At 38.6% G+C, this 14235-nt stretch overlaps 2 protein-coding genes across 3 annotated transcripts; one reads left to right on the top strand and one right to left on the bottom strand.

The window, feature by feature from the left end:
• Positions 1–317: 317 nt before the first annotated feature.
• Positions 318–5568, top strand: LOC127087573 (ATPase 8, plasma membrane-type). 2 transcript variants are annotated; one of them, XM_051028515.1, is made up of 14 exons: positions 318–690; positions 783–1001; positions 1204–1341; positions 1427–1741; positions 1921–2247; positions 2313–2432; positions 2509–2631; positions 2722–2826; positions 2928–3237; positions 3424–3938; positions 4020–4193; positions 4297–4479; positions 4787–4956; positions 5124–5568. In XM_051028515.1, exons 1-14 carry the CDS (start codon positions 640–642, stop codon positions 5218–5220), a joined length of 2847 nt encoding a protein of 948 aa, XP_050884472.1. In that variant the 5' UTR covers positions 318–639; the 3' UTR covers positions 5221–5568. The 2 variants fall into 2 exon arrangements, with proteins under 2 accessions (XP_050884472.1, XP_050884545.1); XM_051028588.1 differs by lacking the exons at positions 318–690; positions 783–1001; positions 1204–1341 and having other exon boundaries at positions 1610–1754; positions 5124–5567.
• Positions 5569–5855: 287 nt separating this feature from the next.
• Positions 5856–10710, bottom strand: LOC127087720 (uncharacterized). The gene is made up of 9 exons (XM_051028682.1): positions 10526–10710; positions 10399–10456; positions 10219–10327; positions 10010–10136; positions 9811–9862; positions 9572–9718; positions 9362–9473; positions 6591–6717; positions 5856–6394 (listed from the first exon to the last, which is right to left on the bottom strand). The coding sequence occupies exons 1-9, from the start codon at positions 10657–10659 to the stop codon at positions 5935–5937; spliced, it is 1326 nt and encodes a 441-aa protein (XP_050884639.1). The 5' UTR covers positions 10660–10710; the 3' UTR covers positions 5856–5934.
• Positions 10711–14235: the final 3525 nt, after the last annotated feature.

Below are 14235 nucleotides of genomic sequence, written 5' to 3'. Positions count from 1 at the left end.
AGTTAATTATGTGTAATAATTATATTTTTCTTTCTGACACAAACAATTTCTGATCATGTTATATTTTGAATAGTGTAACATACCGTGTTTGATTTTTGGGTGTCAATATAGCAACTTTCTAACTTTTACTACTGTCAAATTTAAATGAGAGAATAAACAAATTGGCGCATTTAACTAAGTTTTATCTCATTATGGTTGAGGTATTCTCGTACAACTTATTGATTTCCAAGACATCATGCATGTAATACTAAAGACCCCACAAAATCCCTAGGAATTTGGTAAGCCACAAAACTCCAAACAAAGTTTAACAAACAAAAACCGAGGAACATGAAATAACACGTGGTCTATGATTGGATCATTCCACGGACAAATTACAGGTTCAGATGTGTCTAAATGATTGCTCCAACAACCATATAATACCCGCAGTCTTCGGTTTCTGTGTACATTTTTGTGTAGCATGTAGTTTCATTTGCATCATCCTCTATATATTCTTCTCTTCTTTTTCTTTTTTCTCTCCGTTTCTCTCTACCTGTTAGAGTATGGGTGGGTAGAGACGTGAAGAGATAGATAGAAAAAAAATAAAAATTTATTCAATAAATAAATAAATAAATTTAGCTTTATAGCTTAAATTCTTTTATCATGGCTTCAGATGTTTCATTTGATGATCTGAAGAACGAGAATGTTGACCTCGTAAGCCATATGAATAAATAATATTCTGGATTTTATTTTATATACCATTTGGTTTGTTAATAATGAATGACAACAAGTTGTTATTTGTGTAGGAAAACATTCCGATAGATGAAGTTTTTCAGCAGCTAAAATGTACAAAAGAGGGCCTCTCATCCGAGGAAGGAGAGAAGAGGCTCCAAATATTTGGACCAAACAAGCTAGAGGAGAAAACAGAAAGCAAACTCCTCAAGTTTTTAGGTTTTATGTGGAATCCATTATCATGGGTTATGGAGGCAGCTGCTATCATGGCCATTGTATTGGCCAATGGAGGGGTATGTATGTCACTCATTATTTACAAATGTTTTTGTAGCCTCTGAAAAAATATGTGTCTCTGACACTTGTGATCAGGTTTAATTTATTTGTTTTTTTTAATTATTACCGGTGTTGTCATGTTAGTGTCACTATGTCGTGTTTGGGATGTCCGTGTTTCATAGGTAGGAACTTGTTCTCAGATAATTACTTGTTGCATAACAGGGAAAGCCACCGGATTGGCAAGATTTTACTGGTATTATGGTGTTGCTTATCATTAACTCAACCATTAGTTTCATTGAGGAAAACAATGCTGGAAATGCTGCTGCTGCTTTGATGGCTGGTCTTGCCCCCAAAACCAAGGTAACATTTGCTTATCATGAGTTTCATTGACGAAAACAATACCGGAAATGCTGCATCTCAAACTCACCCAATTTTAATTTTGTAGCTCTTGAGGGATGGAAAATGGAGTGAGCAAGAAGCTGAAATTTTGGTACCAGGAGATATCGTCAGTATCAAGTTGGGTGACATTGTTCCAGCCGATGCCCGTCTTTTGGAAGGAGATCCCTTAAAGATTGACCAATCTGCCCTCACTGGTGAGTCCTTGCCTGTAACAAGGAACCCTGGGGATGCGGTCTTCTCTGGTTCAACTTGCAAACAAGGTGAAATTGAGGCTATTGTCATTGCCACTGGTGTACACACCTTCTTTGGTAAAGCTGCACATCTTGTAGACAGCACTAACAATGTTGGTCACTTCCAAAAGGTAGTACATACATGTATGTTATGTTATCGGTGTCGGACACGGACCAGTGTATATTAATCCAGTTATTCTATTTTATCAAATTATTGTCAATGTCCTTTATTCGGTGATTCACTTATTGTTCAACATATGATCCAAATTTAGACTGATCTATGAATACTAATTTGATTGCTTTGCATCAGGTGTTGACATCCATTGGTAATTTCTGTATCTGCTCAATTGCTGTGGGAATGTTGATTGAGATCATTGTGATGTACCCGATCCAGAATAGAACTTACAGAGATGGTATTGACAACTTGTTGGTGCTTCTCATTGGAGGTATCCCAATTGCCATGCCAACGGTTTTGTCTGTGACCATGGCTATTGGATCTCACCGCCTTTCTCAGCAGGGAGCTATCACCAAGAGAATGACAGCCATTGAAGAAATGGCAGGAATGGACGTTCTCTGCAGTGACAAGACTGGAACTCTCACTCTTAACAAGCTTAGCGTGGACAAGAACTTGATTGAGGTTTGTGGCTCACATAAAAGATAATATCAACAAATGAGAACTTACATAATTGTCTATCAATGCAGGTTTTTCCAGATAACATGGACAAGGACAGTGTTGTCCTATATGCTGCAAGAGCTTCAAGAGTTGAAAACCAGGATGCCATTGATGCGTCAATTGTGAATATGTTGAGCGATCCCAAGGAGGTATTTATTATTTATTATGATTTACATTCTTGTATGAAATAATCATTGTAATTGGCTTAATACTATGACATGTTAGGCGAGAGCGGGAATTACTGAGGTGCATTTCTTGCCCTTTAATCCTGTGGACAAGCGCACAGCTATTACCTTCATCGACCAACATGGTGATTGGCACAGAAGCAGCAAGGGTGCTCCTGAGCAAGTAATCCAATGAAGTATATATATTTTTTGGAAAATAATAACATAACAGTACATATCATAAGATATTTAACTACTTACTTATATGTATCAGATTATTGAGCTCTGTGAACTTAGGGGAGATATTTTGAAAAAGGCACACAAAACCATCGATGAGTATGCCGAGCGCGGGCTTCGTTCCTTGGCTGTTGGTTTCCAGGTGAGTAAAGAGCCTAAATATGAATGGCTGTGATTTTATTTCTAAGAAGCATAATTAATAAATTTTCCGACAAATGCACATGATTACCTTTTTTTTTGCAGACTGTTTCAGAAAAGACCAAGGAGAGTGCAGGAGAACCATGGGTGTTCTTGGGTCTCTTACCCCTCTTTGACCCTCCAAGGCATGACAGTGCGGAGACTATTCGCCGTGCTCTTGACCTCGGTGTTAATGTTAAGATGATCACTGGTGATCAACTTGCCATTGGAATAGAAACCGGTCGCAGACTTGGAATGGGAACCAACATGTACCCTTCATCTTCCCTTCTTGGCCAATGCAAAGATGCAGCTATTGCATCAATTCCAATTGATGAGCTTATTGAGAAGGCTGATGGATTTGCTGGAGTCTTCCCTGGTAACGACATTAATTTAAACCCATACTGAGCACTCTAACTCATAAAAATAAGCAAAGTTTTAAATTGTAGTCGTTGACATTGCAAAGACATCAGAAGTTTTATGTTGGGACCTAATTTGTGGTCACGAACCTTTTTTTAAAAACATGAAAATTGGCTAACAAAAACCTTTGACATGTGGCATGCAGAGCACAAGTACGAGATTGTCAAAAGGTTACAGGACAGGAAGCATATTTGTGGCATGACTGGAGATGGTGTAAACGACGCACCAGCATTGAAGAAGGCAGACATTGGTATTGCAGTCGCTGATGCAACTGATGCCGCAAGAAGTGCCTCAGACATTGTCTTGACCGAGCCAGGATTGAGTGTGATTGTGAGTGCTGTGTTGACAAGTAGGGCCATCTTCCAAAGGATGAAGAACTACACAATCTATGCAGTTTCCATCACAATCCGTATCGTTCTCGGGTTCTTGCTCGTTGCTCTAATATGGAAGTTTGACTTCTCTCCTTTCATGGTTTTGATCATCGCCATTTTGAATGACGGAACCATCATGACCATCTCCAAGGACAGGGTGAAGCCATCTCCTGTTCCTGACTCATGGAAGCTCAAGGAAATCTTCGCCACCGGAGTCGTTCTTGGAACATATATGGCCATCATGACTGCAATTTTCTTCTTTCTTATTTATGAAACCAATTTCTTCTCGGTAACTAGCTTATGCCAACCCAACACCAAAGGAAACAACTCCCATAATAGAATGAAACTAATAAACATGTTTTCTTTTTAGGAAATTTTTGGTGTCCGCCCAATTGCAGACAGCGTAGAACATCTCAACTCGGCTCTCTACCTCCAAGTGAGTATCATTAGTCAGGCACTTATCTTTGTTACCAGGTCAAGGAGCTGGTCATTTGTCGAGCGTCCTGGTTTGATGCTTCTTGGAGCCTTCATTGCCGCACAATTGGTTAGTTAACATTTCTTTCCATCAAAAACTGTTATTTTCTTAACCAAAATGTTTCCGTCATGCGTTTGGTTTTAACTTTGACATTCAACTGCTCTCAACCTAGGTTGCAACTGTCATTGCTGTGTATGCACACTGGGACTTTGCTAGAATCAATGGAGTTGGGTGGGAATGGGCTGGAGTTATCTGGATCTACAGCATTATTACATACATTCCTCTTGACATCCTCAAGTTTCTTATCCGCATGGGACTCACAGGCAGTGCCTGGGACAACATGATCCAAAACAGGGTTTGAAACAAATATCCATCATTATATAAAGATTGAAGCTTTCCTTTTTTATTTTATTTATATGTTTGTAGTCTTTATTTTACGCGCTAAATGATGTTAGTGTTGTTTACTCACGGACGTATCGAATGCTCAGATGTCACAAATTTAAAAGAATATGAAATAAGCCTCCACATTTTACAAATATGAAGAGGGCATGGTGTGTGAAATAGCCGATGAGAGATTTCGTTATGATTTCTTGATACACACTCCCACGATAAATATCATTTCCTTAGTTTAATCACCATGTGTTGTTGGTGTGGTAATGCAGACTGCGTTCACAACAAAGAAGGACTACGGGAAAGGTGAGAGGGAGGGTCAATGGGCTGCGGCTCAACGCACAATGCACGGTCTTGAATCCCATGAGGCCCCGAAGAACAGTCACGGCCATGAGCACTCTGAACTTGCTGAACAAGCCAGGAGACGTGCTGAGAATGCCAGGTGAGTATTGACAAGTTGGCTTCAAAATAATGCATATGTACCATAATATTATAGAAACAACTCCAAAACTAACAACTAATAACTAGCAATTTTGATAGTGTTAGAAAGCATGTAGTGAATTTGAACCAAACGAGCTGATGATTCATCGTGTTTATTGAATTTTGCAGGATGAGAGAGCTTCACACACTCAAGGGACATGTTGAATCAGTAGTCAAGTCGAAGGGTCTCGACGTTGACACCATGCAACAAAACTACACAGTCTAAAAACATATAATGATGGAAGAGAAGAGCCTATTCGTATTTGTATGAAGAACTGACTAATTTAGGCTGCTCGTGAAGATGTGGTCCGATACCTCTGGCTTAAAATTAATTTGTCCTCTTTTTTGTTGTCCAACATTTTTTGTTCTACATCCGGAATTTGAGTGAAAATGTAAATGTCATAGATGGTTTAAAAATGCACTATTTATGATTCGTAGACCTTATGTGCAAGGATGTGATATCTCACATTGACGATTAGTATAGGTTGATTAGGTTTTGTAATAACATAGATGGCTATTACCAAGCAAAGGAAATGCTGTAAATAAAATTGAACGGTTTGAAAAAACACTAGTTTTAAGCTTTATAAAGGAATGAAATTTATATGCAGTTTTTATGTGCTATTTTGCTAATCACAATTCAGTATATGGATTCAGCTTAATAAAGTCATAATTTAGATGCATGATCCTCTCTTATTTGAGAAAATGTTTCATGGTCACCTTTTTTTATACAGGCGTGCCACAACTGATTAATCATGTGCAAAAAATGTGATTAATTCAGTAGAGCAGATAATTATTTCAATTCAGAATCAAAATTAATTCAACTATATGAATTATAACCAAATATGTTGAATGGAGCCTAAATTAAAAGGCGCAAAGGAAAATATATTTTCAATATTCAACAAAACTATAATAATGTCATCTGATTAGTGACAGTTGGATGCTAAAATTTGGGGTTAATGTTTTTCCAAGAAGTCAACTCGGATGGAATTACTTCTTCATTACAGGAAAGCGCCGCATGCGCCGTCAAATTACCTAGCCAACCATGGTATAACAATCCTCTTGAACCTAACCCTCCAAATAACCAATACTTACAACTATGATTTCTGCCTATGAAATCATTAATACAACCCAAAAGTGGAAGCGATCCAAGGGGAGTGAGTGGAGGCATTGCCCTCAGACCAGCTTTTGCTCCGGTGAAAACCCAATCCTTTATTTCAGGATAAATAGTAGATGCCTTCGGCAGGAGCTCGTGACGAGCTTTTGAAGCTTCGTCAATTGAAACATCAGGTGATGAATTTATAGATTTCCACTCCCAAGTTGAACCCACATTTAGACTCCGAGAGCTCTCAACGGCTATCCATGCATCTGATAATATGGAAGGTCCATGCTCAGGATAACACCTGGAAACAAAGCCGGATAATTCTCACATGGGATATTAACTTTAGAGTAATCTCTAGCATGTTTTATTCAATAAAGATTCCTTCCAAGAAAACAATACTCTTTGAAGTATTACAGCCTAATAGTTGTTTCATGAGAGCCAATTGTGCCAAACTAAAGACTTCTTCAGATTGAAGCATGCTAAACATTTAACTTTACCTCGTAATATCAGGTGGTTCCAGGTTCAAAATTACACCCCTACATGTCCTCAAAGGAAGCCTCCCAGAAATCTCAGGAAGGGTGTTTGCTTTTGCACCAAGGCATATGATGACTGCGTCGTATTCCCCTGATACATGAAACATATTTATCAGTCTTGAGAATGTAAAGCTCTGCTAAAATGTATGATCATGACTAGGAAAAAGTTATCTTAAAAAATCTAAGGAAAAATGTTTCAGTCACTAGCATGAAAAATGAAAGGCCTGTAACTTGCTCAAATTAATAGTCTTCGTTTCCTTTATAGTTTGGTTGTAATTTCCCTTATGTGTTAGGGAGTCCTAAAAAAAATGTTGAACCATGAGAGCCTTCATTCAGCCAATTTAGATGCTTGAAAAGTATTCTAAGTAATGTGCTTATAGAAACTGAATCGTGAAAAGGAATTTCTTTATTGACTGAATTTACAAATCTCCGGATATACGATAGACCAGGAATCTCCCGATTATAACCTTACTAATTGCCTATTCTTAATTATAGGCAACATGGATCCATCACTATTGGGAAGAAATATCATCATTACTGAATCAGATTGAGAATATAGTATTTATTGGAATCAAAAGAAAGTACACCAATTGAATGATAAGCCCTATTTCACTCCGACTAATTCTCCCGAGTTTGTTACAAATTGGAGGGAGATGCTGTTATTTCTAGCTTGCCAATCCGAGTGACAATCATAAGAGGAAAAGTCTGATTTTAGATCAACATCGCTAGGACTCGTGTGATGAATCATATGATCATTCATTCTCTCAACACCCTCGCACATTTTCTATTTCCTACATAATTCTTGTTCACCCTTTTCATGATTGTAATTTGAAGACATATCCAACACTACCTGATTGACTGACTATGGAGGTTCAAGCAATATTGGTTTAATCAATGAGATAAACTTCATGACCCTCGCTGCTTCCCTTTATTTTGTGGGGTCATAAACCATGTCGTTATTTTGGATCTGCATGATTGAATCATTCTCCTTTGTTACCAAATCATATCAATCAGCTCCATTAATAGCCACTGTCTCCTTGCTAATTGGTCTGAGTTCCCTCTCCACAAACAGGCCCAAGTGTGACAGTTTAATTGGTGGAAGCAGTCTACACAATACTACTCCCCTCAATTTGATTTTATCATCCAGAGGTCCTGCAATTCCACTGACGTGGCAGCAACCACCTTGTTAGTAACACCCCGCACAGCAGTTCCGGTGAAGAAATTGTTACTATGTCGACGACCCATAACTCCATCCTTAGTGAAGACCCACTTACCACTGATGCTGGCTGCATACAGATCGTCTATCCATGTGGCTACAGCCTTCTAGGAAATGATTCCTATCCATGTGGCTACCGCCCCTCCACGAAATAACTCCTCTCGTCTTTACTCTCTATATACTTCTCCTCTGTTGAGTCATGACTGCTTGGCTGTTTAGCAAAGCTCTTCCTTCAACATAGCTACTATCAGGTTTGTTTCCTTGATTTTCCTTGAAAAGCTGTCGGTTTTTCCGTTGTCAATAATGTTTTACGCCATTTTGATTTCTTATAATTGTGGTTGGGGCTAACTCAACCTTACAAAACCAACTTGTAAGGTGAGAATTGTCCCAACTTTAACACACGCCTCACACCCAACTCTATTGGACTTGGGGTGTGGATATAAATGATAGGTGGCTTGATAGCGGAAACCTAAAGGCAACTTAGATTTGTGGTTGGGACTAACTCATCCTTACAAAACCAGCTTGTAAGGATTGCCCCCACTTTAACATGATTGTTCCCTTGTTTCCCATAAAATAGTCTTTACTCTTTGCAAACCGCGTTCAATGTTCAATCATGCATATTTTCATTCCAATCAATTCCTAGTCAAAGGTGATGAATTTATCATTCTGGTTGATTCGCTCCAAGAAAACCACCAGAGGTGAGCTTCTCTATTCAATGCCATCTAAACATGATTACTTATTCTTTACAGATTTGTTTTTCAAGTAGGCAAATATTAGTTGTTAGGAGAGTATTATCTCATTCAACTCCTTTTAACCTTAGGTCAAACCTATATTGTCACTAGCGCATTATAGCAGAATAGTGTATCAGTGGTAGGGTTCGGCGTGACGCTTTTGGCCTGTGAGCCGCCCTCAGCACGGTTGTTGCGGCTGCTAATGCAGTTCCAAAGCCTATCACGTCTGCTTTTAGGGTTCAAGGGTAAATTCCCCAAGCTCTTTTATTATAATCGTTCTCTTTTTTTAAGGGCATAAACTTCAATCCCATGTCCCAACCTTTTTAAACATAATGTTCTATTCTTCATCCTGTTATTTTCTTGCTCACAAACAATCATTTTGTTCTCCATTTTACTTTTAGCTCTGTTTTGTTATATTCTTCTTCATTGCGTAAGTTTTATTGCTCTATACTTTATGTTCTTTAGCTATTAAGCATGATGGTCTCTTTAATTTTGTGTATTTTTCTATATTTGAGTATTTATGTTTATTTAGTACACAGATCATGATCCGCTATACAGCTATAGCATTTCGGAGGCAAGTGCTATCCAATACTATATGAGATTAACTACCCAATTCCCCCTACTCATTCGTTACGGCGTTAAATTTGTCTTGCATAAAAATACAAAATTAAAATTGCCGCATCCACCTAACTTAGAGGAAAAATCAGAAGTAGTTATCATGTTTACACTCAGAGAACAACACAGTGAATAAAAGAACAAAAACCTAAAAGAATTGCAAAGCATATTACCTTCAAACTCAGAAAGTCCATGGACAGATTTTTGGTGTAAACTGAGCTGTTTCTCCCCAAAGTCCTGACTGGATGATTCTTTCACTAAATTCTCACATGCTCGAAAAAGTGCCTAATAGTATTATCAAAATGAATGAAAGTCAGTGGTAACCTGAAAAAAGAAAAGAAAGAATTTACACATCATAAAAATTTAAAACTAGTCATGCAAACCTCAAGGTAGTGTTGAGGATTGATATTTAGAGCTTCAGGCATAAAGAAAGCTGTGTTAAATGGTAATAATACACCAGGTAAGAGACCTTGAGCCTCTTCGTTATTAAGTCTTTCTACTCTGCAGCAAGAAAGACAATTCCCGGCGTTCTAAAAATAACATAAAGGAAGATTTTCAGTAAGAAACTCAAGTCTCATATAACCAATATTTGCGCAATGTATCAAATAGACAGAGACATTACATCATTCAATTTGGTCACGTTCTTCATATCCATTGCCGGTCGTAAGATACCCCTGAAGTCAGCTGATCATCAGCATTGTAAAGAAACTCTAAGATTCCAATGGTGGGTGTAAATGGAAAATAAATACAGTATATGGAGTTTCCAAACTAAAAAGGAAAACTTTTTCAAAAACGAGACAGTGGAAAACAATCTAAAGTACCTTTTATTAACCACAAAAGCTTTCATGTCTTCAATTTTGCAGTCATTGGAAAGACTAGCTTCTTCGGCGATTCTCAAAAGCTTTATGGTCTCTTTCCAACACTGAGCAGCCTCCCATAGAGGCTTAACTAGATCATTCAGGATATTCCACACAATGAGCCATTACATCCAAAGACAGTAGTTGAAGATGAAAAATGAGAAATGTTGTACCTTTTGGGGAATAAGGGTGAAGAAGACCTCCAGAGATTCCAGAAGCAGCACCCCCAATACCGACTTCATCATATATATCAATTTTTAGGTTCAACTCCTTAGGACTTTGCTGCAAGTTTAGTTCTCACCAACATTAGGGTTAGTTACATTGAATCATTTCTATGAAAGAGAGAAAAGTACCTTGAACAAATGCCAAACCACAGAAAGGCCAGCGAAACCAGCGCCAAGAACGGCGAATCTGGAATAGGAGTAGTAGTCAGTCAAGAGGTTGGTTATTGATGAAATGAGTAAAAGAAGGAGACATTACCTGAGAGAATTTTGTTGAGTTAGAAGAGAAGGAGAAGGAGGAATAGCATAGACAGCGTTGTGAGTTGTGGGAGATGATGAACGGCGGGAGGAAATCATGGGGTGAGGGTACGAACATAAATTTAGTGTCTTCATGTTCTGTTTGTCTCCTCAACGGGGGTAAGTAAGTCCTTAATTTAAGTTTAAACTTTGTTTTCTTTAATCTTTAAATTTTGTTGGTTTAATTTTAGGTGGCGAGGGCGTTTTTTAGTCCTTCACCCATGTCCTATTACGACATTTAACATGCTTTTGATATGTAAAATAAAAAGTATAAGACAAAACAATATTATACCCTATAAAATAGTTCAAAAACACAATTTTTTATATTCTACATGGTTGATATAATGGGTATTATGTTGGATGGTTAATATAATGGACAACTGTGTTGAATCGACCACATCAACTCCGACCGATCATTAAAAAGGGTCTCACTCCTTTTAGAATTTTTCTAGCATAAAATGATTATTATCTCAATGATCCTAAGAGATCTCAACTACGAGTACATTTAATGATCCTCTGCAAATCACGACTAATAAATAGTTAGTTCGTTATTTTCCCTCTTTTTATATAGAGAAAAGACGTCAAATTTAAGTAATAAGTTTCAAATTCAATTACGCTGCACTTTTCTTTCTCACATACTAACTTGAGTGTTAGAGTGCTAATCTTGCAGATCCTTAAGTCTACCGTATCGAAAGCTACAATCGGTCATCTCTGGCGTTATTCTCCCTACGATTTTCACGAACTCACATTGTCTCTCAAACTTCTTAGTTTGCGACTTCCTCTGATCAGTAGAGTGAAAGCATTCATGATTAAACGTGAGGATCCATCGGGTCTTGATTCATCCAAGCATAATATCAATATTGCTTCCTCAGATTTTTAGATTTTTAGTTCTTACAATTTTCGGTGATGGTCGGATCTAAAGCTACCATATTTGTCGCTGCTATCGCAGCAAGCAATCCTCCACTTCTTCCTCCGCGTGTTTTGCTGCATTCGAATCAGGTTTGATCTTCGCAAGTGGCAAGATTTATTCAAGTTATTATGATAAAGACTATTGTTTCACCTCTGATTACGTAACCTGAAGCCTTGCCTGACCTTCACACTGTACAAGCGAACTTGGATATGCAAGGTGCTAACGAGTTATTGAACAACATGTTTAACATCATCCGACACCAAAATTCGCACATTCTTGAAATAGTACTTCAGTGCCTAGAAGAAAGTCATCACAATGCTCCCTCCCGCAGTTTAATAAGTTATTTCATGGAAGGCTCGTGTTGCCATCTCGGAGTCAGTCGGGACAGTGAGAGAGACGAGGACCCTCAGTCAAAGGATCGATGTAAGAGCAAGAAACATCGAACTCCCCCTCATAGCCCTGGAGGGTACCGGGGCAATCACCATTTTCCCCAACTCAAGTGGAAACTCACCTAGGGAAGGTGCAACCAAAGCACCCGGTGTCAGTACGAATTCTGGAGAGGAAGATCTTGAAGTCAATGGAGAATCCACCCAAGGTGGGTGATCATGACGGAAAGGGAGATCTCGATGAACATGTACAACTCGTGAATGGTCGGTTGAGTTACTTCATCATCGATGATGCATCTAAGTGCAAGTTATTTGTGTTAACCTTGGCCAGATCGGCCCGGTTGTGGTTCAATGACCTACTTGACGGGAGTAACGATTCTTAGCCAGAGTTCTAGGAGAAATTTTCTACATATTTCACATCCTATAAGCGGTGACCCATAATCGAAGTCTCCTTGAGGTGAATCATCCATTGAAAGAATGAGAGCTTGCAATTCTACATAGACTGATTCCTGCAGGTTTTAGTCGAGATGGAATGGACCCGATAATGTCTTTAGTGCTAGATCTTTGAAAATGGTCTTCTGAGGGACCACCTTTTAGACCGGAGTTAGGGAAGAAGTGAAGGAGAATTGCGACCCAAAGCGCAGCGGAAATTAAAAATTTCTCCTTTAGAGATCCTTACGAATGGTCATGATCAGTGATAGAATATTTACCTCTTATGACGGTTGAAACCTTTGGTGAAGATCTCTTCTGACGATCAAACCCTTTGATGCAGATCCACTAAACGATCACGAACGTTGAACGATGACAACGTCTCTACTCAGTCCACACGAACGGGTTCCTTCAATCTCAGTGCTAGCTGGTACGAATGAAGGCTTTGAGTGAGAGAGAGAGAGTGAGAGAAAACGAAAATAATGCAACCGCAAATTTTGCTTCTGCACAAGGGTTCTATTTATAGAACCACTTGTGTGGGCTTCAAGCTAAAAGCCCACTTAAGTGTATTTTGGCCCATATCTTATAATATGCCCAAAATCACTTAAGCCCATGGTATCTTACCATATTTCGTATTCTACTCAAGTACACCGTACCTTACGATGTTCCATAACTCACTTAAGGGCACCGTACCTTACGATATTCCTTAGTTACTCTATCTCTCATTAATCCGTCCTTTGTGTGTGACCCTGTAGGTTTTCGCGACGTTGGCAATTACATTAAATCACACATTTAATATAATAAACAGTGAGCGGTATCTAGCAACACATCACTGCTACCCAAGACACGAAAATGTCATGTGATCTGACAATTCCTTCTGTGATAATAATTATGTGTATAATTACCCTTTTGCCCTTATGTCTATATTGAACACAAGGCATAGACCGTGTCATCCTTGTCCAGTTCAATATTGGGCCCATAGACATTTATCCTGTTATGCAGGATGGGCAAATTCCATCTAGGTCACTCATGTCCCTCAGCATGCTTCGTGGAGTACCCATCAACTGTCTTTATGGTTATCCAGTTACGGACAACGTTGGATCAGCAATAAAGCACTCGACTCCACACCTAGGATCCATAGTGGTTTCAGGTCGAAGAGTGGAATACACTATTATCACCATGAGAATAACTTATGACACTTTGCATAACGTTCTATATAGTATTCTCATAGCGGGTCAATCCGGTATAAATATTACTCCTAATATTCATACCTATGTTTAAGACTTGATAACTCTTTATCCATGATCCATGAGATGTGATCATCAGTCTACAAACATAATAGTCTTAATGCTTTAATGTTATCCCACTTCACACTAAAGCTCGACTACGGATACTTTAGGAATAGTGTCCTTATGTTCAATGTGTTCTCATGATTAAGTCACACTTAATACATTAAACGGACTATCTATTCCAGGGACTTTATTAATCAACCATAATAAAGAGAATGCCTTTTATTATTCGATACAAGTACCAAAATGTATTGGCCTCTAGGGCTTACACCAACAAGAAGAGGATAAAATTTGTCTAGGAAATATTGACCATGGTTGAACCCTACATGATCCTGGAAGAAAAGTTAACCACGTGTTTTGACAACCCTGCCTTTAACAAGTTTCACTCCATTCGCTAGGTCAGGAAGGAGTTCCACCAACATCGAGACGACTTGGACCGGGTATGATAGGGAAGTACAACATGTACACCCCCTAACACTATACCAAGAGAAGGTTTATCAGGATTATCCAAACACTGAGTTTCAAAAAGTTGGAATCGTCCTCCTTACCCCATCAGAGAGACCCCTTGAGAAGTCAAAATTGTGTTGTTTTCACAAGAGTCGTGACCATAACACCGATGATTGCTTTCATATGAAAGATTCTATTAAAGGCTAATATA

Source organism: Lathyrus oleraceus, chromosome 1 (assembly GCF_024323335.1).
Source record: "Lathyrus oleraceus cultivar Zhongwan6 chromosome 1, CAAS_Psat_ZW6_1.0, whole genome shotgun sequence".
Classification (NCBI taxonomy): Eukaryota; Viridiplantae; Streptophyta; class Magnoliopsida; order Fabales; family Fabaceae; genus Lathyrus; species Lathyrus oleraceus.
Note: the sequence above shows the minus strand (reverse complement) of the source record. Positions and strands in the feature narration are given on the sequence as shown.

What these genes read in the sequence shown, in the direction of transcription:
- LOC127087720 (XM_051028682.1), bottom strand. Translation starts at nt 10,659, where the DNA reads ATGAAGACACTAAATTTATGTTCGTACCCTCACCCCATGATTTCCTCC. An exon ending in TGGTTTGGCATTTGTTCAAG is followed by an intron (nt 10,328 to 10,398) that starts GTACTTTTCTCT and finishes CTAAACTTGCAG; the next exon opens with CAAAGTCCTAAGGAGTTGAA. An exon ending in TCACCCTTATTCCCCAAAAG is followed by an intron (nt 10,137 to 10,218) that starts GTACAACATTTC and finishes TGAATGATCTAG; the next exon opens with TTAAGCCTCTATGGGAGGCT.
- LOC127087573 (XM_051028515.1), top strand. Translation starts at nt 640, where the DNA reads ATGGCTTCAGATGTTTCATTTGATGATCTGAAGAACGAGAATGTTGAC. An exon ending in TGTTGAGCGATCCCAAGGAG is followed by an intron (nt 2,433 to 2,508) that starts GTATTTATTATT and finishes ATGACATGTTAG; the next exon opens with GCGAGAGCGGGAATTACTGA. An exon ending in ATTTGCTGGAGTCTTCCCTG is followed by an intron (nt 3,238 to 3,423) that starts GTAACGACATTA and finishes TGTGGCATGCAG; the next exon opens with AGCACAAGTACGAGATTGTC.